Source organism: Eptatretus burgeri, chromosome 4 (genome assembly GCF_056783735.1).
Source record: "Eptatretus burgeri isolate ZD-2024b chromosome 4, Ebu_testis_v1, whole genome shotgun sequence".
Taxonomy (NCBI): Eukaryota; Metazoa; Chordata; class Myxini; order Myxiniformes; family Myxinidae; genus Eptatretus; species Eptatretus burgeri.
The window spans coordinates 49,832,766-49,856,909 of NC_140964.1; the positions used below are offsets into that span (position 1 = coordinate 49,832,766).

Consider the following 24,144-nt stretch of genomic DNA (forward strand, 5'->3'; position numbering starts at 1 on the left):
AATATGAGTAGCTTCAGGCACTGAGGAAGTGAATAGTTTACCCCATGAGGTATCGGCCACGTTTGAGGGATGTGGACAATGTCTGCAATTGTGCTTTCCATGTTCGTTTTGGAGGAAATGACTTTTTCTATGTTGATGAACTCACAGGGGTGTTTGGAAAGGATGAAGTGAGCTCAGGTCTGACCACACTCACAGGGGAGTGGAAATTTATGACTGGGAATGTTTGAAAGGTCATGGTGAATTATTTCCATCCACACTGATCTACAGGGTTACACTTATTTAATCAGACATTTGATATTACAGCAACGCAGCTGCCTTTCATTTTTGCGTCTTGTATGCATGTCTTAATCGATGCCCACACGTTGAACATTCAGTTTTTCTGTCATCGCTGAGGTTGCTCTGAGCATTGTCTATCTGTCGTTGATGAGTCTTCTTGGTTGTTACTGACAATGTGATTGCGACATGATGGTTATTCGCCTTCGACCAGATGTATTTACGGAAGCATAAAGTGCTTCACACTGTTCTCTTTTTCGCCAGATTCAACCCAGTATGAGGAAAACAAGTTTTCTTCTTCTTATTTCTCTCTTGGGATAACTTTTACCAATATACTGCGTGGCATTGAAGACTCAGGGATGTACAATTGAGGTAACATATATTATCACATAATGGAATGTGTGATGGGAGTTGTTTCTCTGTGACAATACATTACATCATCTTGGAAGTCAAATGATCAGTTGACTGACTGCCTGGATGCAAGAGGTTGTGGATCGAATGATGAATGGAATCTACTGATGTGGATGATCCCTGCTCTCCCTCCTTCTTCCTGTCCCTCCCTCTCCCTTTCTCTCACTATCGCTCTCGCTCTCGCTCTCGCTCTCAGTCTCACTCTCAGTCTCACTCTCAGTATCAGTCTCTCTCTCTCTATCACTCTCTCAATCAGTCTCTCTCTCTCGTTCTCTCTCGTTCTCTCTCGTTCTCTCTCGTTCTCTCTCGTTCTCTCTCGTTCTCTCTCGTTTTCTCTCCCTCAGTCTCGTTCTCTCTCTCGTTCTCTCCCTCAGTCTCGTTCTCTCTCTCGTTCTCTCCCTCAGTCTCGTTCTCTCTCGTTCTCTCCCTCAGTCTCGTTCTCTCTCGTTCTCTCCCTCAGTCTCGTTCTCTCTCGTTCTCTCCCTCAGTCTCGTTCTCTCCCTCAGTCTCGTTCTCTCCATCAGTCTCGTTCTCTCCATCAGTCTCGTTCTCTCCATCAGTCTCGTTCTCTCCATCAGTCTCGTTCTCTCCATCAGTCTCGTTCTCTCTATCAGTCTCGTTCTCTGGAAAATCCTCTATTTCTCTTTGCCGACGACTCCACCCTCTGCCGTACCGTCTGTCATCCTTCAGACCGGCAAGCTGCAGCTTCTTCGCTCACTGCAGATCTGGATAAAATCACAAACTGGTCCAACACATGGAAGATGTCTTTCAATCCAGACAAATCTCACACTCTCATGATGTCTCTTCGAAAGGACCATTTAGAAAACCCCCCCATCCACTTTCTCAACAATCCTCTGGAAGAAGTCTTTTCTTTCAAGCTTCTGGGTCTCACTATCTGCCATGACCTTTCCTGGGAAAGTCACATTTCCAACCTCGCCTCAAAAGCCAGTCGCCGACTGGGAATCCTCCGTCGTGCAAAGTCCTTCCTTGGCCCTCTTGAGCTCCTGACCACTTACAAAGCTTTTGTCCGTAGCCTGATGTCTCTCTCTCTCTCTCTCTCTCACTCTCACTCTCACTCTCACTCTCACTCTCACTCTCACTCTCACTCTCACTCTCACTCTCACTCATCAGCCTGATGTCTCTCTCTGCTCTCCCCTCTGGGCTGGTGCTCCTGCCTCCCACCTTTCTCGGCTTCACGCTGTCGAAACCAGGGCATTTAAGATCATCGGCATCTCCCGCAATGAAGCTGAGTCTTTGGGCCTCTCACTCAATCACCGCAGGTTGGTCGGTGGTCTTTCTGTCTTCTACCGACTCCTCTCCAGCCTTGCCCCCCCCTGCTCTCTCTGCGATTTGTCCCCACCACATTTCCACAGGGCGCTCAAGGTCCGCCAACAACCCCCTTCTGGTAAAATTACCAAAATCACGAATCACTGCTCATCTTCACTCTTTCATTCCTCTTTTTTCCCGCCTTTGGAATAAACTTCCTCACTCTATTCTTTCCCATTCTTCCCTCCAGGCTTTCAAAATAGCTGTTCACCACGACCTCTTATCTTCCCCCATCCAAATCCTCGATCTTTTCTACCCCCGATAATCCACCCAAGCCCACTTCCTTCAATTCCCCTGCTTTCCTTCCTGAAAGTCCCTGTAATGTCCATCTTCTCTTCGCCATGTTCCCCGTCCCATCCCCATCCCTCTCCCTTCCACAGTTCACCGAATGTGTCTGTTCCCCACTGTTTTGTCCCTTCCACTCCTGCCCCTCTTGTCTCATGCCGCCTTGCTGTGAGTTGTGAGTGAGCTCTCATATGAGCCTTTACCAAGGCATACAAAAAAAAAAAAACTCTCAGTCTCACTATCACTCTCAGTCTCACTATCACTCTCAGTCTCACTATCACTGTCAGTCTCACTATCACTCTCAGTCTCAGTCTCACTATCACTCTCAGTCTCACTCTCAGTCTCTCTATCACTCTCAGTCTCACTCTCACTCTCATTCTCAGTCTCACTATCACCATCACTCTCAGTCTCAGTCTCAGTCTCACTCTCACTTTCTCTGTCTCTATCACGATCACTTTCAGTCTCACTCTCACTTTCAGTCTCACTCTCAGTCTCACTCTCAGTCTCACTATCACCATCACTCTCACTCAGTCTCACTCTCAGTCTCAGTCTCAGTCTCAGTCACTATCGCTGTCACTCTCACTCTCTGTCTCTATCACGATCACTCTCAGTCTCACTCTCAGTCTCACTCTCACTCTCAGTCTCAGTCTCAGTCACTATCGCTGTCACTCTCAGTCTCACTCTCACTTTCTCTGTCTCTATCACGATCACTTTCAGTCTCACTCTCACTTTCAGTCTCACTCTCAGTCTCACTCTCAGTCTCACTCTCAGTCTCACTATCACCATCACTCACTCAGTCTCACTCTCAGTCTCAGTCTCAGTCTCAGTCTCAGTCACTATCGCTGTCACTCTCACTCTCTGTCTCTATCACGATCACTCTCACTCTCACTCTCAGTCTCACTCTCACTCTCAGTCTCACTCTCAGTCTCAGTCTCAGTCTCAGTCACTATCGCTGTCACTCTCAGTCTCACTCTCACTTTCTCTGTCTCTATCACGATCAGTCTCAGTCTCACTTTCAGTCTCACTTTCAGTCTCACTTTCAGTCTCACTCTCAGTCTCACTATCACCATCACTCTCACTATCGCTGTCACTCTCAGTCTCACTCTCACTCTCAGTCTCAGTCACTATCGCTGTCACTCTCACTCTCACTCTCAGTCTCAGTCTCACTCTCACTTTCTCTGTCTCTATCACTCTCACTCTCACTTTCAGTCTCACTCAGTCTCAGTCTCACTCTCACTCTCAGTCTCACTATCACCATCACTCTCACTATCACTCTCAGTCTCAGTCTCAGTCTCAGTCACTGTCACTCTCACTCTCAGTCTCACTCTCACTTTCTCTGTCTCTATCACGATCACTCTCAGTCTCTCTATCACTCTCAGTCTCTCCATCACTCTCAGTCTCTCCATCACTCTCAGTCTCACTATCACTCTCACTCTCACTTTCTCTGTCTCTATCACGATCACTCTCAGTCTCACTCTCAGTCTCACTCTCAGTCTCACTCTCAGTCTCACTCTCAGTCTCACTCTCAGTCTCACTCTCAGTCTCACTCTCAGTCTCACTCTCAGTCTCACTCTCAGTCTCACTCTCAGTCTCACTCTCAGTCTCACTCTCACTTTCTCTGTCTCTATCACGATCACTCTCAGTCTCACTTTCAGTCTCACTTTCAGTCTCACTCTCAGTCTCACTCTCACTCTCAGTCTCACTATCACTCTCACTATCACTCTCAGTCTCAGTCTCAGTCTCAGTCACTATCGCTGTCACTCTCACTCTCAGTCTCACTCTCACTTTCTCTGTCTCTATCACGATCACTCTCAGTCTCTCTATCACTCTCAGTCTCTCTATCACTCTCAGTCTCACTCTCACTCTCATTCTCAGTCTCTCCATCACTCTCAGTCTCTCCATCACTCTCAGTCTCTCCATCACTCTCAGTCTCACTCTCATTCTCATTCTCAGTCTCACTATCACCATCACTCTCAGTCACTCTCAGTCTCAGTCTCACTCTCACTTTCTCTGTCTCTATCACGATCACTTTCAGTCTCACTCTCACTTTCAGTCTCACTCTCAGTCTCACTATCACCATCACTCTCACTCAGTCTCACTCTCAGTTTCACTATCACCATCACTCTCAGTCTCACTCTCAGTCTCACTCTCAGTCTCAGTCTCAGTCTCAGTCACTATCGCTGTCACGATCACTCTCAGTCTCACTCTCACTCTCAGTCTCACTCTCAGTCTCAGTCTCAGTCTCAGTCTCACTCTCAGTCTCAGTCTCAGTCACTATCGCTGTCACTCTCACTCTCAGTCTCAGTCTCACTCTCACTTTCTCTGTCTCTATCACGATCACTTTCAGTCTCACTCTCAGTCTCAGTCTCACTCTCACTCTCAGTCTCACTATCACCATCACTCTCACTATCGCTGTCACTCTCACTCTCAGTCTCACTCTCACTTTCTCTGTCTCTATCACGATCACTCTCAGTCTCTCTATCACTCTCAGTCTCACTCTCACTCTCATTCTCAGTCTCTCCATCACTCTCAGTCTCTCCATCACTCTCAGTCTCACTCTCACTCTCATTCTCAGTCTCACTATCACCATCACTCTCAGTCACTCTCAGTCTCAGTCTCACTCTCACTTTCTCTGTCTCTATCACGATCACTTTCAGTCTCACTCTCAGTCTCAGTCTCACTCTCACTCTCAGTCTCACTATCACCATCACTCTCACTATCGCTGTCACTCTCAGTCTCAGTCTCACTCTCACTTTCTCTGTCTCTATCACGATCACTCTCAGTCTCACTCTCACTCTCAGTCTCAGTCTCACTCTCACTTTCTCTGTCTCTATCACGATCACTCTCAGTCTCTCTATCACTCTCAGTCTCTCCATCAGTCTCACTCTCACTCTCATTCTCAGTCTCACTATCACCATCACTCTCAGTCTCACTATCACTCTCACTCTCACTTTCTCTGTCTCTATCACGATCACTTTCAGTCTCACTCTCACTCTCACTTTCAGTCTCACTCTCACTCTCACTCTCACTCTCACTCTCAGTCTCAGTCTCAGTCTCACTCTCACTCTCACTCAGTCTCACTATCACCATCACTCTCACTCTCAGTCTCAGTCTCACTCTCACTTTCTCTGTCTCTATCACGATCACTCTCAGTCTCACTCTCACTCTCAGTCTCAGTCTCAGTCTCAGTCACTATCGCTGTCACTCTCACTCTCAGTCTCACTCTCACTTTCTCTGTCTCTATCACGATCACTCTCACGATCAGTCTCACGATCAGTCTCAGTCTCAGTCTCAATCTCACTCTCTCTATCAGTCTCAGTCACTCTCACTATCGCTGTCACTCTCACTCTCAGTCTCACTCTCACTTTGTCTGTCTCTATCACGATCACTCTCAGTCACTCTCACTATCGCTGTGACTCTCACTCTCAGTCTCACTCTCACTTTCTCTATCACGATCACTCTCAGTCTCACTCTCACTTTCACTATCACTCTCAGTCTCAGTCTCACTGTCACTGTCACTGTCACTGTCACTATCACTCTCACTCTGTCTCACTCTCACTGTCACTCTCACTATCGCTGTCACTCTCAGTCTCAGTCTCACTGTCACTTTCTCTGTCTTTATCACGATCACTCTCAGTCTCTCAATCAGTCTCAATCTCACTCTCACTTTCTCTGTCTCTCACACTCACTCTCACTTTCTCTGTCTCTCACACTCACTCTCACTTTCTCTGTCTCTCACACTCACTCTCACTTTCTCTGTCTCTCACACTCAGTCTCACTCTCAGTGTCTCTATCACGATCAGTCTCACTCTCTCTATCAGTCTCAGTCACTCTCACTATCGCTGTCACTCTCAGTCTCACTCTCACTTTCTCTGTCTCTATCACGATCACTCTCAGTCTCTCCATCACTCTCAGTCTCTCCATCACTCTCAGTCTCTCCATCAGTCTCAGTCTCACTCTCACTATCAGTCTCACTCTCACTTTCTCTGTCTCTATCACGATCACTCTCACTCTCACTCTCAGTCTCAGTCTCAGTCTCAGTCTCAGTCTCAGTCTCACTCTCACTCTCACTATCACTCTCACTATCACTATCACTCTGTCTCACTCTCACTATCACTCTCACTCTCACTATCAGTCTCACTCTCACTATCACTCTCACTATGACTCTCACGATCAGTCTCAGTCTCAATCTCAGTCTCAATCTCACGATCAGTATCAGTCTCAGTCACTCTCACTGTCGCTGTCGCTCTCACTCTCACTCTGTCTCACTCTCACTTTCTCTATCTCTATCACTCTCACTCTCTCTATCACTCTCACTCTCACTCTCTCTCTATCACTCTTGCTCTCTCTCTCTCTCTCTCTCTCTCTCTCTCTCTCTCTCTCTCTCTCTCTCTCTCTCTCTCTCTCTCTCTCTCTCTCTCTCTCTCTCTCTCTCTCTCTCTCTCTCTCTCTCTCTCTCTCTCTCTCTCTCTCTCTCTCTCTCTCTCTCTCTCTCTCTCTCTCTCTCTCTCTCTCTCTCTCTCTCTCTCTCTCTCTCTCTCTCTCTCTCTCTCTCTCTCTCTCTCTCTCTCCCTCTCTCCCTCTCTCTCTCTCCCTCTCTCCCTATCACTCTCTATCACTCTCACTCTCTCTGTATCACTCTCGTTCTCTCTATCACTCTCTCTATCACTCTCTCTATCAGTCTCAGTCTCTGGAAAATCCTCTATTTCTCTTTGCCGACGACTCCACCCTCTGCCGTACCGTCTGTCATCCTTCAGACCGGCAAGCTGCAGCTTCTTCGCTCACTGCAGATCTGGATAAAATCACAAACTGGTCCAACACATGGAAGATGTCTTACAATCCAGACAAATCTCACACTCTCATGATGTCTCTTCGAAAGGACCATTTAGAAAACCCCCCCATCCACTTTCTCAACAATCCTCTGGAAGAAGTCTTTTCTTTCAAGCTTCTGGGTCTCACTATCTGCCATGACCTTTCCTGGGAAAGTCACATTTCCAACCTCGCCTCAAAAGCCAGTCGCCGACTGGGAATCCTCCGTCGTGCAAAGTCCTTCCTTGGCCCTCTTGAGCTCCTGACCACTTACAAAGCTTTTGTCCGTAGCCTGATGTCTCTCTCTCTCTCTCACTCTCACTCTCACTCTCACTCTCACTCTCACTCTCACTCTCACTCTCACTCTCACTCTCACTCATCAGCCTGATGTCTCTCTCTGCTCTCCCCTCTGGGCTGGTGCTCCTGCCTCCCACCTTTCTCGGCTTCACGCTGTCGAAACCAGGGCATTTAAGATCATCGGCATCTCCCGCAATGAAGCTGAGTCTTTGGGCCTCTCACTCAATCACCGCAGGTTGGTCGGTGGTCTTTCTGTCTTCTACCGACTCCTCTCCAGCCTTGCCCCCCCTGCTCTCTCTGCGATTTGTCCCCACCACATTTCCACAGGGCGCTCAAGGTCCGCCAACAACCCCCTTCTGGTAAAATTACCAAAATCACGAATCACTGCTCATCTTCACTCTTTCATTCCTCTTTTTTCCCGCCTTTGGAATAAACTTCCTCACTCTATTCTTTCCCATTCTTCCCTCCAGGCTTTCAAAATAGCTGTTCACCACGACCTCTTATCTTCCCCCATCCAAATCCTCGATCTTTTCTACCCCCGATAATCCACCCAAGCCCACTTCCTTCAATTCCCCTGCTTTCCTTCCTGAAAGTCCCTGTAATGTCCATCTTCTCTTCGCCATGTTCCCCGTCCCATCCCCATCCCTCTCCCTTCCACAGTTCACCGAATGTGTCTGTTCCCCACTGTTTTGTCCCTTCCACTCCTGCCCCTCTTGTCTCATGCCGCCTTGCTGTGAGTTGTGAGTGAGCTCTCATATGAGCCTTTACCAAGGCATACAAAAAAAAAAAACTCTCAGTCTCACTATCACTCTCAGTCTCACTATCACTCTCAGTCTCACTATCACTCTCAGTCTCAGTCTCACTATCACTCTCAGTCTCACTCTCAGTCTCACTCTCACTCTCAGTCTCTCTATCACTCTCAGTCTCACTCTCACTCTCATTCTCAGTCTCACTATCACCATCACTCTCAGTCTCAGTCTCAGTCTCACTCTCACTTTCTCTGTCTCTATCACGATCACTTTCAGTCTCACTCTCAGTCTCACTATCACCATCACTCTCACTCAGTCTCACTCTCAGTCTCAGTCTCAGTCTCAGTCACTATCGCTGTCACTCTCACTCTCTGTCTCTATCACGATCACTCTCAGTCTCACTCTCAGTCTCACTCTCAGTCTCAGTCTCAGTCACTATCGCTGTCACTCTCAGTCTCACTCTCACTTTCTCTGTCTCTATCACGATCACTTTCAGTCTCACTCTCACTTTCAGTCTCACTCTCAGTCTCACTCTCAGTCTCACTCTCAGTCTCACTATCACCATCACTCTCACTCAGTCTCACTCTCAGTCTCAGTCTCAGTCTCAGTCTCAGTCACTATCGCTGTCACTCTCACTCTCTGTCTCTATCACGATCACTCTCAGTCTCACTCTCAGTCTCACTCTCACTCTCAGTCTCAGTCTCAGTCACTATCGCTGTCACTCTCAGTCTCACTCTCACTTTCTCTGTCTCTATCACGATCAGTCTCAGTCTCACTTTCAGTCTCACTTTCAGTCTCACTTTCAGTCTCACTCTCAGTCTCACTATCACCATCACTCTCACTATCGCTGTCACTCTCAGTCTCACTCTCACTCTCAGTCTCAGTCACTATCGCTGTCACTCTCACTCTCACTCTCAGTCTCAGTCTCACTCTCACTTTCTCTGTCTCTATCACTCTCACTCTCACTTTCAGTCTCACTCAGTCTCAGTCTCACTCTCACTCTCAGTCTCACTATCACCATCACTCTCACTATCACTCTCAGTCTCAGTCTCAGTCACTATCGCTGTCACTCTCACTCTCAGTCTCACTCTCACTTTCTCTGTCTCTATCACGATCACTCTCAGTCTCTCCATCACTCTCAGTCTCTCCATCACTCTCAGTCTCACTCTCACTCTCATTCTCAGTCTCACTAACACCATCACTCTCAGTCTCACTATCACTCTCACTCTCACTTTCTCTGTCTCTATCACGATCACTTTCAGTCTCACTCTCACTCTCACTTTCAGTCTCACTCTCAGTCTCACTCTCAGTCTCACTCTCAGTCTCACTATCACCATCACTCTCACTCTCAGTCTCAGTCACTATCGCTGTCACTCTCAGTCTCAGTCTCACTCTCACTTTCTCTGTCTCTATCACGATCACTCTCAGTCTCACTATCACCATCACTCTCAGTCTCACTCTCGCTATCACGATCACTCTCAGTCTCACTATCACTCTCAGTCTCACTCTCACTCTCACTCTCAGTCTCAGTCACTATCGCTGTCACTCTCAGTCTCACTCTCAGTCTCATTCTCACTGTCTCTATCACGATCACTCTCAGTCTCACTTTCAGTCTCACTTTCAGTCTCACTCTCAGTCTCACTATCACTCTCAGTCTCACTATCACTCTCACTATCACTCTCAGTCTCAGTCTGTCTCAGTCACTATCGCTGTCACTCTCACTCTCAGTCTCACTCTCACTTTCTCTGTCTCTATCACGATCACTTTCAGTCTCACTCTCAGTCTCAGTCTCACTATCACTCTCAGTCTCAGTCTCAGTCACTATCGCTGTCACTCTCACTCTCAGTCTCACTCTCACTTTCTCTGTCTCTATCACGATCACTCTCAGTCTCTCTATCACTCTCAGTCTCTCTATCACTCTCAGTCTCACTCTCACTCTCATTCTCAGTCTCTCCATCACTCTCAGTCTCTCCATCACTCTCAGTCTCACTCTCACTCTCATTCTCAGTCTCACTATCACCATCACTCTCAGTCACTCTCAGTCTCAGTCTCACTCTCACTTTCTCTGTCTCTATCACGATCACTTTCAGTCTCACTCTCACTTTCAGTCTCACTCTCAGTCTCACTATCACCATCACTCTCACTCAGTCTCACTCTCAGTTTCACTATCACCATCACTCTCAGTCTCACTCTCAGTCTCACTCTCAGTCTCGGTCTCAGTCTCAGTCACTATCGCTGTCACGATCACTCTCAGTCTCACTCTCACTCTCAGTCTCACTCTCACTCTCAGTCTCAGTCTCAGTCTCAGTCTCACTCTCAGTCTCAGTCTCAGTCACTATCGCTGTCACTCTCACTCTCAGTCTCAGTCTCACTCTCACTTTCTCTGTCTCTATCACGATCACTTTCAGTCTCACTCTCAGTCTCAGTCTCACTCTCACTCTCAGTCTCACTATCACCATCACTCTCACTATCGCTGTCACTCTCACTCTCAGTCTCACTCTCACTTTCTCTGTCTCTATCACGATCACTCTCAGTCTCTCTATCACTCTCAGTCTCTCTATCACTCTCAGTCTCACTCTCACTCTCATTCTCAGTCTCTCCATCACTCTCAGTCTCTCCATCACTCTCAGTCTCACTCTCACTCTCATTCTCAGTCTCACTATCACCATCACTCTCAGTCACTCTCAGTCTCAGTCTCACTCTCACTTTCTCTGTCTCTATCACGATCACTTTCAGTCTCACTCTCACTTTCAGTCTCACTCTCAGTCTCACTATCACCATCACTCTCACTCAGTCTCACTCTCAGTTTCACTATCACCATCACTCTCAGTCTCACTCTCAGTCTCACTCTCAGTCTCACTCTCAGTCTCAGTCTCAGTCTCAGTCACTATCGCTGTCACGATCACTCTCAGTCTCACTCTCACTCTCAGTCTCAGTCTCAGTCTCACTCTCAGTCTCAGTCTCAGTCACTATCGCTGTCACTCTCACTCTCAGTCTCAGTCTCACTCTCACTTTCTCTGTCTCTATCACGATCACTTTCAGTCTCACTCTCAGTCTCAGTCTCACTCTCACTCTCAGTCTCACTATCACCATCACTCTCACTATCGCTGTCACTCTCAGTCTCAGTCTCACTCTCACTTTCTCTGTCTCTATCACGATCACTCTCAGTCTCACTCTCACTCTCACTCTCAGTCTCAGTCTCACTCTCACTTTCTCTGTCTCTATCACGATCACTCTCAGTCTCTCTATCACTCTCAGTCTCTCCATCAGTCTCACTCTCACTCTCATTCTCAGTCTCACTATCACCATCACTCTCAGTCTCACTATCACTCTCACTCTCACTTTCTCTGTCTCTATCACGATCACTTTCAGTCTCACTATCACTCTCACTCTCACTTTCTCTGTCTCTATCACGATCACTTTCAGTCTCACTCTCACTTTCAGTCTCACTCTCAGTCTCACTATCACCATCACTCTCACTCAGTCTCACTCTCAGTTTCACTATCACCATCACTCTCAGTCTCACTCTCAGTCTCACTCTCAGTCTCACTCTCAGTCTCAGTCTCAGTCTCAGTCACTATCGCTGTCACGATCACTCTCAGTCTCACTCTCACTCTCAGTCTCAGTCTCAGTCTCACTCTCAGTCTCAGTCTCAGTCACTATCGCTGTCACTCTCACTCTCAGTCTCAGTCTCACTCTCACTTTCTCTGTCTCTATCACGATCACTTTCAGTCTCACTCTCAGTCTCAGTCTCACTCTCACTCTCAGTCTCACTATCACCATCACTCTCACTATCGCTGTCACTCTCAGTCTCAGTCTCACTCTCACTTTCTCTGTCTCTATCACGATCACTCTCAGTCTCACTCTCACTCTCACTCTCACTCTCACTCTCAGTCTCACTCTCACTTTCTCTGTCTCTATCACGATCACTCTCAGTCTCTCTATCACTCTCAGTCTCTCCATCAGTCTCACTCTCACTCTCATTCTCAGTCTCACTATCACCATCACTCTCAGTCTCACTATCACTCTCACTCTCACTTTCTCTGTCTCTATCACGATCACTTTCAGTCTCACTCTCACTCTCAGTCTCACTCTCACTCTCAGTCTCAGTCTCACTCTCACTCTCACTCTCACTCAGTCTCACTCTCAGTCTCACTATCACCATCACTCTCACTCTCAGTCTCAGTCTCAGTCACTATCGCTGTCACTCTCAGTCTCAGTCTCACTCTCACTTTCTCTGTCTCTATCACGATCACTCTCAGTCTCACTCTCACTCTCAGTCTCAGTCTCAGTCTCAGTCACTATCGCTGTCACTCTCACTCTCAGTCTCACTCTCACTTTCTCTGTCTCTATCACGATCACTCTCACGATCAGTCTCACGATCAGTCTCAGTCTCAGTCTCAATCTCACTCTCTCTATCAGTCTCAGTCACTCTCACTATCGCTGTCACTCTCACTCTCAGTCTCACTCTCACTTTGTCTGTCTCTATCACGATCACTCTCACTCTCACTCTCAGTCTCAGTCTCAGTCTCACTCTCACTATCACTATCACTCTGTCTCACTCTCACTATCACTCTCACTATCACTATCACTCTGTCTCACTCTCACTATCACTCTCACTCTCACTATCAGTCTCACTCTCACTATCACTCTCACTATGACTCTCACGATCAGTCTCAGTCTCAATCTCAGTCTCAATCTCACGATCAGTATCAGTCTCAGTCACTCTCACTGTCGCTGTCGCTCTCACTCTCACTCTGTCTCACTCTCACTTTCTCTATCTCTATCACTCTCACTCTCTCTATCACTCTCACTCTCACTCTCTCTCTATCACTCTTGCTCTCTCTCTCTCTCTCTCTCTCCCTCTCTCTCTCTCCCTCTCTCCCTATCACTCTCACTCTCTCTGTATCACTCTCACTCTCTCTGTATCACTCTCACTCTCTCTCTATCTCTCTCGCTCTCTCTATCACTCTCGTTCTCTCTATCACTCTCTCTATCAGTCTCAGTCTCTGGAAAATCCTCTATTTCTCTTTGCCGACGACTCCACCCTCTGCCGTACCGTCTGTCATCCTTCAGACCGGCAAGCTGCAGCTTCTTCGCTCACTGCAGATCTGGATAAAATCACAAACTGGTCCAACACATGGAAGATGTCTTACAATCCAGACAAATCTCACACTCTCATGATGTCTCTTCGAAAGGACCATTTAGAAAACCCCCCCATCCACTTTCTCAACAATCCTCTGGAAGAAGTCTTTTCTTTCAAGCTTCTGGGTCTCACTATCTGCCATGACCTTTCCTGGGAAAGTCACATTTCCAACCTCGCCTCAAAAGCCAGTCGCCGACTGGGAATCCTCCGTCGTGCAAAGTCCTTCCTTGGCCCTCTTGAGCTCCTGACCACTTACAAAGCTTTTGTCCGTAGCCTGATGTCTCTCTCTCTCTCTGCTCTCCCCTCTGGGCTGGTGCTCCTGCCTCCCACCTTTCTCGGCTTCACGCTGTCGAAACCAGGGCATTTAAGATCATCGGCATCTCCCGCAATGAAGCTGAGTCTTTGGGACTCTCACTCAATCACCGCAGGTTGGTCGGTGGTCTTTCTGTCTTCTACCGACTCCTCTCCAGCCTTGCCCCCCCTGCTCTCTCTGTGATTTGTCCCCACCACATTTCCACAGGGCGCTCAAGGTCTGCCAACAACCCCCTTCTGGTAAAATTACCAAAATCACGAATCACTGCTCATCTTCACTCTTTCATTCCTCTTTTTTCCCGCCTTTGGAATAAACTTCCTCACTCTATTCTTTCCCATTCTTCCCTCCAGGCTTTCAAAATAGCTGTTCACCACGACCTCTTATCTTCCCCCATCCAAATCCTCGATCTTTTCTACCCCCGATAATCCACCCAAGCCCACTTCCTTCAATTCCCCTGCTTTCCTTCCTGAAAGTCCCTGTAATGTCCATCTTCTCTTCGCCATGTTCCCCGTCCCATCCCCATCCCTCTCCCTTCCACAGTTCACCGAATGTGTCTGTTCCCCACTGTTTTGTCCCTTCCACTCCTGCCCCTCTTGTCTCATGCCGCCTTGCTGTGAGTTGTGAGTGAGCTCTCATATGAGCCTTGACCAAGGTATACAAAAAAAAAAAAACTCTCAGTCTCACTATCACTCTCAGTCTCACTATCACTCTCAGTCTCAGTCTCACTCTCACTCTGTCTCACTCTCACTCTCAGTCTCTCTATCACTCTCAGTCTCTCCATCACTCTCAGTCACTATCGCTGTCACTCTCACTCTCAGTCTCACTCTCACTTTCTCTGTCTCTATCACGATCACTCTCAGTCTCACTCTCACTTTCAGTCTCACTCTCACTTTGTCTCAGTCTCAGTCTCACTATCACTCTCAGTCTCACTCTCAGTCTCACTCTCAGTCTCACTCTCAGTCTCAGTCACTATCGCTGTCACTCTCACTCTCAGTCTCACTCTCACTTTCTCTGTCTCTATCACGATCACTCTCAGTCTCTCTATCACTCTCAGTCTCTCCATCACTCTCAGTCTCTCCATCACTCTCAGTCTCACTCTCACTCTCATTCTCAGTCTCACTATCACCCTCAGTCACTCTCACTATCGCTGTCACTCTCACTCTCAGTCTCACTCTCACTTTCTCTGTCTCTATCACGATCACTCTCAGTCTCTCCATCAGTCTCAGTCTCACTCTCACTCTCATTCTCAGTCTCACTATCACCATCACGCTCAGTCTCACTATCACTCTCACTCTCAGTCTCACTCTCACTTTCTCTGTCTCTATCACGATCACTTTCAGTCTCAGTCTCACTATCACCATCACTCTCACCATCACTCTCACTATCACTCTCAGTCTCACTCTCACTCTCACTCTCAGTCTCAGTCACTATCGCTGTCACTCTCACTCTCAGTCTCACTCTCACTTTCTCTGTCTCGATCACTCTCAGTCTCACTATCACCATCACTCTCAGTCTCACTCTCGCTATCACGATCACTCTCAGTCTCACTCTCAGTCTCAGTCTCACTCTCACTTTCAGTCTCACTCTCAGTCTCACTCTCACTTTCAGTCTCAGTCTCACTATCACTCTCACTCTCAGTCTCAGTCTCAGTCACTATTGCTGTCTCTATCACGATCACTCTCAGTCTCACTCTCACGATCACTCTCACGATCACTCTCACGATCACTCTCAGTCTCAGTCTCAATCTCACTCTCTCTATCAGTCTCAGTCACTCTCACTCTCACTATCGCTGTCACTCTCAGTCTCAGTCTCACTCTCACTTTCTCTGTCTCTATCACGATCACTCTCAGTCTCACTCTCACTATCACCATCACTCTCAGTCTCACTCTCGCTATCACCATCACTCTCAGTCTCACTCTGTCTCAGTCTCACTCTCACTCTCACTTTCAGTCTCAGTCTCACTCTCACTATCACTCTCACTTTCTCTGTCTCTATCACGATCACTCTCACGATCACTCTCACGATCACTCTCAGTCTCAGTCTCAATCTCACTCTCTCTATCAGTCTCAGTCACTCTCACTATCGCTGTCACTCTCACTCTCAGTCTCACTATCACTCTCACTGTCAGTCTCACTGTCAGTCTCAGTCTCAGTCTCAGTCTCAGTCTCACTATCACTCTCACTATCACTCTCAGTATCACTCTCAATCTCAGTCTCAGTCTCAATATCACTATCAGTCTCACTCTCAGTCTCACTATCACTCTCAGTCTCACTCTCAGTCACTCTCACTATCGCTGTCACTCTCAGTCTCACTCTCACTTTCTCTGTCTCTATCACGATCACTCTCACTCTCACTCTCACTATCAGTCTCAGTCTCAGTCTCAGTCTCAGTCTCAATCTCATGATCAGTATCAGTATCAGTCTCAGTCACTCTCACTATCGCTGTCACTCTCAGTCTCAGTCTCACTCTCACTTTCTCTGACTCTATCACGATCAGTCTCACTCTCAGTCTCAGTCTCAGTCTCAGTCTCAGTCTCAGTCTCAGTCTCAGTCTCACTGTCACGATCACTATCACTCTCAGGATCACTCTCAGTCTCACTATCACTCTGACTCTCAGTCTCACTGTCACTATCAGTCTCAGTCTCACTCTCACTCTCAGTCTCTCTATCAGTCTCACTCTCACCATCACTCTCAGTCTCAGTCTCAGTCTCAGTCTCTCTCTCACTCTCAGTCTCAATATCACTATCACTATCAGTCTCGCTCTCAGTATCAGTCTCACTCTCAGTCTCTCTATCAGTCTCACTCTCAGTCTCTCTATCAGTCTCAATCTTACTCTCACTCTCACCATCACTCTCAGTCTCAGTCTCAGTCTCTCTATCAGTCTCACTGTCACTCACTATCACTATCACTCTCAGTCTCAGTCTCTCTATCAGTCTCACTATCGCTGTCACTCTCACTATCACTGTTTGTCTCACTCTCAGTCTCAGTCTCACTCTCACTTTCTCTGTCTCTATCACGATCAGTCTGTCTCACTCTCACTATCGCTGTCACTCTCACTCTCAGTCTCTATCACGATCACTCTCAGTATCACTATCAGTCTCACTATCACTATCAGTCTCACTATCACTCTCACTCTCAGTCACTCTCAGTCTCAATCTCACTATCACTATCACTATCAGTCTCAATCTCACTCTCAGTCTCTCTATCAGTCTCTCTATCAGTCTCTCTATCAGTCTCACTCTCACTATCAGTCTCTCTATCAGTCTCTCTATCACTATCACTCTCAGTCTAAGTCTCTCTATCAGTCTCACTATCACTCTCAGTCTCACTATCACTGTTTGTCTCACTCTCAGCCTCACTCTCACGATCACTCTCACCATCACTCTCACCATCACTCTCACCATCACTCTCACCATCACTCTCACCATCACTCTCACCATCACTCTCACCATCACTCTCACCATCACTCTCACCATCACTCTCACCATCACTCTCACCATCACTCTCACCATCACTCTCACCATCACTCTCACCATCACTCTCACCATCACTCTCACCATCACTCTCACCATCACTCTCACCATCACTCTCACCATCACTCTCACCATCACTCTCACCATCACTCTCACCATCACTCTCACCATCACTCTCACCATCATTCTCACCATCACTCACCATCACTCACCATCACTCTCACCATCACTCTCACCATCACTCTCACCATCACTCTCACCATCACTCTCAGTCTCAATCTCACTCTCTCTATCAGTCTCAGCCACTCTCACTATCGCTGTCACTCTCAGTCTCAGTCTCACTCTCACTTTCTCTGTCTCTATCACGATCACTCTCAGTCTCACTCTGTCTCACTCTCACGATCACTCTCACTATCGCTGTCACTCTCACTCTTACTCTCAGTCTATCACTATCAATATCACTATCAGTCTCACTCTCAGTCTCACTATCACTCTCAGTCTCTCTATCAGTCTCAATCTCACTCTCACTATCACTGTCACTCTCACTATCACTGTTTGTCTCGGTCTCACTCTCTCTTTCAGTCTCAGTCTCAATCTCACTCTCTCTATCAGTCTCAGTCAATCTCACTATCACTGTCACTCTCAGTCTCAGTCTCACTCTCACTTTCTCTGTCTCACTATCACTATCACTCTCACTATCACTGTCACTCTCAATGTCAGTCTCAGTCACTATCACTCTCACTCTCAATCTCAGTCTCACTCTCACTCTCAATCTCAATCTCAGTCTCAGTCACTGTCACTCTCAGTCTCACTATCAGTCTCACTATCACTCTCACTATCAGTCTCTCTCTCAGTCTCAATCTCACTATCACTCTCACTCTCACTATCTCTGTCACTCTCAGTCTCACTCTCACTATCTCTGTCACTCTCAGTCTCACTATCAGTCTCACTATCACTGTCAGTCTCACTATCACTCTCACTATCACTCTCAGTCTCAGTTTCACTCTCACTCTCACTCTCTCTATCATGTCAGTCTCACTGTCACTGTCACTCTCAGTCTCACTCTCACTTTCTCTGTCTCTCTCAGTCTCAGTCTCACTATCACTATCACTATTACTCTCACTATCAGTCTCAGTCTCTCTCACTATCACTCTCAGTCTCAGTTTCACTCTCACTATCTCTATCAGTCTCACTATTACTATCACTCTCTGTCTCACTCTCTGTCTCACTCTCTGTCTCACTCTCTGTGTCAGTCTCACTCTCTCTATCAGTCTCACTGTCAGTCTCACTCTCTCTATCAGTCTCACTGTCAGTCTCACTCTCTCTATCAGTCTCACTGTCAGTCTCACTCTCTCTATCAGTCTCACTCTCTCTATCAGTCTCACTCTCTCTATCAGTCTCAGTCTCACTATCACTATTACTCTCACTATCAGTCTCAGTCTCACTATCAGTCTCACTCTCACTATCAGTCTCAGTCTCACTATCAGTCTCACTCTCTCTATCAGTCTCACTCTCTCTATCAGTCTCACTCTATCAGTCTCACTCTCTCTATCAGTCTCACTCTCTCTATCAGTCTCACTCTCTCTATCACTCTCACTCTCTCTATCACTCCCACTCTCTCTATCAGTCTCACTCTCAGTCACTCTCACTATCAGTCTCACTCTCACTTTCTCTGTCAGTCTCACTCTCACTGTCACTATCAGTCTCACTATCAGTCTCAGTCTCAGTCTCAGTCTCAGTCTCACTATCTCTATCAGTCTCACTATCACTCTCAGTCTCAATATCAGTCTCACTCTCAGTCTCTCTATCAGTCTCACTATCACTCTCAGTCTCAATATCAGTCTCACTATCACTCTCAGTCTCAGTTTCACTCTCACTCTCACTCTCAGTCTCACTATTACTATCACTCTCACTATTACTATCAGTCTCAGTCTCAGTCTCTCTATCAGTCTCACTCTGTCTCACTCTCAGTCACTCTCACTATCAGTCTCACTTTCACTATCTCTATCAGTCTCAGTCTCACTCTCACTCTCAGTCTTAGTCTCACTATCACTCTCAGTCTCACTATCTCTGTCACTCTCACTCTCACTATCTCTGTCACTCTCAGTCTCACTCTCACTCTCACTATCACGATCTCTGTCAGTCTCACTCTCACTATCACTCTCACTCTCACTCTCTCTATCAGTCTCACTATCACTCTCAATCTCACTCTCTCTATCAGTCTCAGTCTCACTCTCACTCTCACTTTCTCTGTCTCTATCAGTCTCAGTATCACTCTCACTCTCAGTCTCACGATCAGTCTCACTTTCACTATCACTCTCACTCTCAGTCTTAGTCTCACTATCAGTCTCACTATCAGTCTCACTATCACTATCACTCTCTCTATCACTATCACTCTCTCTATCACTATCACTCTCTCTATCAGTCTCACTCTCTCTATCAGTCTCACTCTCTCTATCACTATCACTCTCTCTATCACTCTCACTCTCTCTATCACTCTCACTCTCTCTATCACTCTCACTCTCTCTATCACTCTCACTCTCTCTATCACTCTCACTCTCTCTATCACTCTCACTCTCTCTGTCTCACTCTCACTCTCACTGTCACTCTCACTATCAGTCTCAGTCTCAGTATCAGTCTCACTATCACTCTCACTCACTATCTCTGTCACTCTCAGTCTCACTCTGTCTCAATCTCACTATCACTCTCAGTCTCAGTCTCAGTCTCACTCTCACTATCACTCAGTCTCACTGTCAGTCTCACTATCACTATCAGTCTCAGTCTCACTCTCACTTTCTCTGTCTTTATCACGATCACTCTCAGTCTCAGTCTCACTCTCACTCTCAGTCTCAGGATCAGTCTCAGTCTCACTATCACTCTCAGTCTCACTATCACACTCAGTCTCACACTCAATCTCACACTCACGATCACTCTCACGGTCACTATCACGGTCACTCTCTCTATCAGTCTCACTATCAGTCTCACTATCACTCTCACTCTCACTCTCACTTTCTCTGTCTCTGTCTCTATCAGAATCAGTTTCACTCTCACAATCACTCTCAGTCTCACTATCACTCTCACTCTCAGTCTCTCTATCTGTCACTCTCAGTCTCACTCTGTCTCAATCTCACTATCACTCTCAATCTCAGTCTCAGTCTCAGTCTGTCTCACTGTCAGTCTCACTCTCACTCTCAGTCTCAGTCTCACTGTCACTATCACTATCAGTCTCAGTCTCACTCTCACTTTCTCTGTCTCTATCACGATCACTCTCAGTCTCAGTCTCACTCTCACTATCTCTATCAGTCTCACTATCACTCTCACTCTCAGTCTCACTATCACACTCAGTCTCACACTCAATCTCACACTCACGGTCACTATCACGGTCACTATCACGGTCACTATCACTATCACTATCACTCTCAGTCTCACTCTCACTCTCTCTATCAGTCTCACTATCAGTCTCACTATCACTCTCACTCTCACTCTCACTCTCAGTCTCACTCTCACTCTCAGTCTCAGTCTCAGTCTCAGTCTCACTCTCACTTTCTCTGTCTCTATCAGTCTCAGTATCACTCTCAGTCTCTCAATCAGTCTCAATCTCACTCTGTCACTCTCACTATCAGTCTCAGTCTCAGTCTCACTCTCAGTCTCTATCAGTCTCAGTCTCACTCTCTGTCTCTGTCTCATTCTCAGTCTCTCTTTCACTCTCACTCTCACTTTCTCTGTATCAGTCTCTCTCAGTCTCTCAGTCTCACTCTCTCTATCACTCTCAGTCTCAGTCTCAATGCCACATTATTAAAATATATAATCAAGGGTATAAAACATCTCACTGATACATTATTGACAAGAACGTTCAACAGAATTGTGCCTTTGAATGACAAACGTATGTTGCAACACATCTCTACAGTCTGTACCTATGTACCAAATATGAAAGTTGAAAATTTTTGGAGTTCAAGTGCAGACAGGAACGGACCGACGAACAACCAGTATCACATAATACAACCCGAGATATATATATATATATATATATATATATATATATAATCAGGTGTATAAAAATATTAGTTTGATTAAACTGTGCAAAAGTCTGCCCTGGGCATGCTCGTTGAAATGAGCCTGTACTCTGAGGTGTGCTGCACAGAATGTGAATTCTTTACTTGTCATTTTAGTAAAATTATCCAATTTTGAATGTTGGAATGTTGTCAGGGTACATAGATTAAATAAATCTGAGAATGAAAGATGATTGAGACAACTTGAGGAACATGCATAAGCACACTAATTAAAAGTCTCACCTGTTCCTTCAGTAATGGGGGATGCTAAAAAAACAACACAATCGGCTTCCACTCAAACCCACAACGAGCAGGGTGACACGAGGACTCGAACCTCGTCCCAATGAATGGAAGTGCCACCACCATCACCTTTTGCTTTTGTGGGAAAGAAAACCCACAAAGACCAAAGAGGTCCTTGTGGGAAAAAGAAACCATATTTAGTTTTCCGAATTGTAATTTTATTAAACGGGCTGGTAGTGTGGCCAAGATGGGTGCACACTCCCTGTAAGTTGTCGAATCTTGGCCCAGCTTTAAACTGTCATTCTGATAATTCACAGGCAGGATAATTCATAAATGTGTGTTCCATCCCCTCGTATGGATGTTAAACTGAGCAGCCCATTTGCTGGTGGACATTAAAGATATCATGGTATCCTTCATGAACCATAGGTGAGCCATTGCTGGCACCCTGAACAAATTCCACATTCCTCCTTTAATCTATACAGGATACTGCACCCTCAGCTCATGATGCAATGAACAGCCTTGTACTGCATAAGAAAGAAGAAGCTTTTGTTGAACTTTTGTACATCTGTGTGAACGTGACGGGGATACTTGTTTCACAAGCCAGTCATCATCACCATTTATCTCATTCTGCAGATAGAGGGCATCCACAAGAAGTTGCTAATCAATCAAAACTCTGTAATTACACTGAAAAGATTTCCACTTTTTAACAAGGTGTTCCTGAAGGAGCTTTTAACGAAGATGAGCTATTGCATTTCATAATGGCATCGTCAAACAAAGGCACTACGTAGGCCTTTTAATGCTCATAAAACAAATGTTCACATCCGATGCACAAGGATGTACACTCAGAAAAAGACAAAGGTCAAAGCTATCTGACCAATCATGCCTGCACAACCTCCAAAGGCTGTCAATATTAATCAATATATTGTCTTTAATGTGCAAACCCAATCTTTGCAAAAATTTCAGATCAGATTTGGATGTTCACCAAAATTAAGCGTTGCTGTCCTTCGCCGGTCACCTACATATGCAAAAAATTCAGAACGATTGCTTGAAAACTGTGGCCAATAATCGTGTGACAAACAGATAAACAAACACCACAAACCAACAGACTGGGTGAAAAAAATGGCACGGCACTTGAAGTTTATAAAACAAATTTGACTGAAAAAAAATTGTTGGTTGAATTCAGTAACCGAATATGCAAATCCTGTTCAAATTTGAAGTCAATCGGATAAAAATTGAGGATTTTAGAAATTTTACCAAAGTTGTTGATCTATGTTGACCTTTTGACCAGAAAAACAATCGACTTCTTGCTTATGACAAACTCTCCCAAGTGATGAAGTTTTGTGAAGATCGGTTTAAAATTGCGACCTGCAGGCGATTGATGTACAAACCAACAGACAAACATAATAACGCACGCAACCAACCAATAATCTTTGATTTTCACAAAGAACAAACAGACAGACAGAGGTGAAAACAACCTCCATCCACCTTCCAGAGTGGAGGTAACAAACATGGCTGCAGTAATGGCTCAATACATAATCTCAATATACATTAGAACAGAGAAGGATACTGCTTGCCTTGTGGTCTTCTTCCAGGATATTCTCTCATCTCATCTCAATGTCATTCTCATCCAGGTATGCTTGACACAGGCCTCGTTCCAGGTGGACTCTTCCAGTCTTCCACATCTGCAGCATTTCAAAATCAATGTGCTTTGGATGAATTGTGCACAAAGTGGAAACCTGTCAGCTGATTCTCTTTCACCTTCACCTGTGAGCTGTAACGCTCTCATCCAATAAAGGATGCTTACACATTCACACATTTTCAGTTTCCAGTCTATACTGTTGTTGCTTTTATTGTTGTTGCATCAACACCCCCCCCCCCCCGACACGGATAGTTCTCTCAAGCAATCCCACAGCATGGATACAGCCTATCAATCTCCCGGGAGTGTCCCAGAGATCCCCCACATCCAAAATGGTGTACCCCCACCTTCGCGAAGTCAAAACACAACAAAGTTAGACAAAGAGGAGAGGAGCGGGAAGGGAAATGGGAACCAATCAGCACTCTGTCCATGATCGTGCTGCCCTAACAAATCAGGGCAGCAGGAACGAATGAGGACAATTTGGCCCCTGCCTGGAATAGGGCTGAACAGACTGTGGAAGTTTGTTCCTCTTGAGCCTGGATTTTGGGAATTTAACAAGAAGAGAGTTACAAGCAGATGGTGTGTACTGTGCAAAAACCTGGGAGGGACAGAGCCAAGAGAGGGCAGAGGGTGCAATACCAAAAAGGAGGTGGTAGAATACAGAAAAACCACCAAAATAGAGTAACAGGCTGAGACACTCAGGTTCATCATGTGAAATCCCAATGATTTTGAGGACCTTGTTTTCCACAGCATCAAGAAGGGCAAGGTGTGAGGCAGGGGCACCAGCCCAAATAGAAGAGCAGTGCTCCATCAATCTGAGAATGAATGCCTTGTAGGTCATCTAAAGCTCACATTGGCCAAGGAAAGACCTTGCACAACAGAGGATGCCCAGTCGGTGGCCAGCTTTGGAAGCCATCTTGGAAACAAGATCTGCCCAAGAAAGATCATGGCTCATTGTGAGAACCAAAAGTTTGAGTGACTTAACCTCTTCAAGTGGTGTGTTTAGGAAATAGAAAGGAAGGTTTGCCAGATGATCCTTTAGGAGAGACGGGGTGAGTGTTTGGGATTTGTGTCGGGAATGACAGACACATTCCAAGTGTTGAACCTGCTCCTGAGTCTTTCAAGATCTTCAGAGAGG

General features: G+C 46.3%; 2 protein-coding genes across 4 annotated transcripts in view; one reads left to right on the plus strand and one right to left on the minus strand.

Moving 5' to 3' along the window:
- Nucleotides 1-44: 44 nt before the first annotated feature.
- Nucleotides 45-23,163, plus strand: LOC147028017 (uncharacterized). Its single transcript, XM_085876535.1, has 6 exons — nt 45-167; nt 11,081-11,711; nt 16,244-16,756; nt 19,093-19,651; nt 20,452-20,743; nt 23,002-23,163. Exons 1-6 carry the CDS (start codon nt 45-47, stop codon nt 23,161-23,163), a joined length of 2,280 nt encoding a protein of 759 aa, XP_085732661.1.
- Nucleotides 22,149-24,144, minus strand: part of LOC147028018 (uncharacterized) — a 79,234-nt gene continuing 77,238 nt past the window's right edge. For all 3 annotated transcript variants that reach the window (XM_085877946.1, XM_085877945.1, XM_085877944.1), the window contains one exon: nt 22,149-23,052. The gene's annotated coding sequence lies outside the window, so the exon portion shown is untranslated. The remainder of the gene's footprint in view (nt 23,053-24,144) is intronic.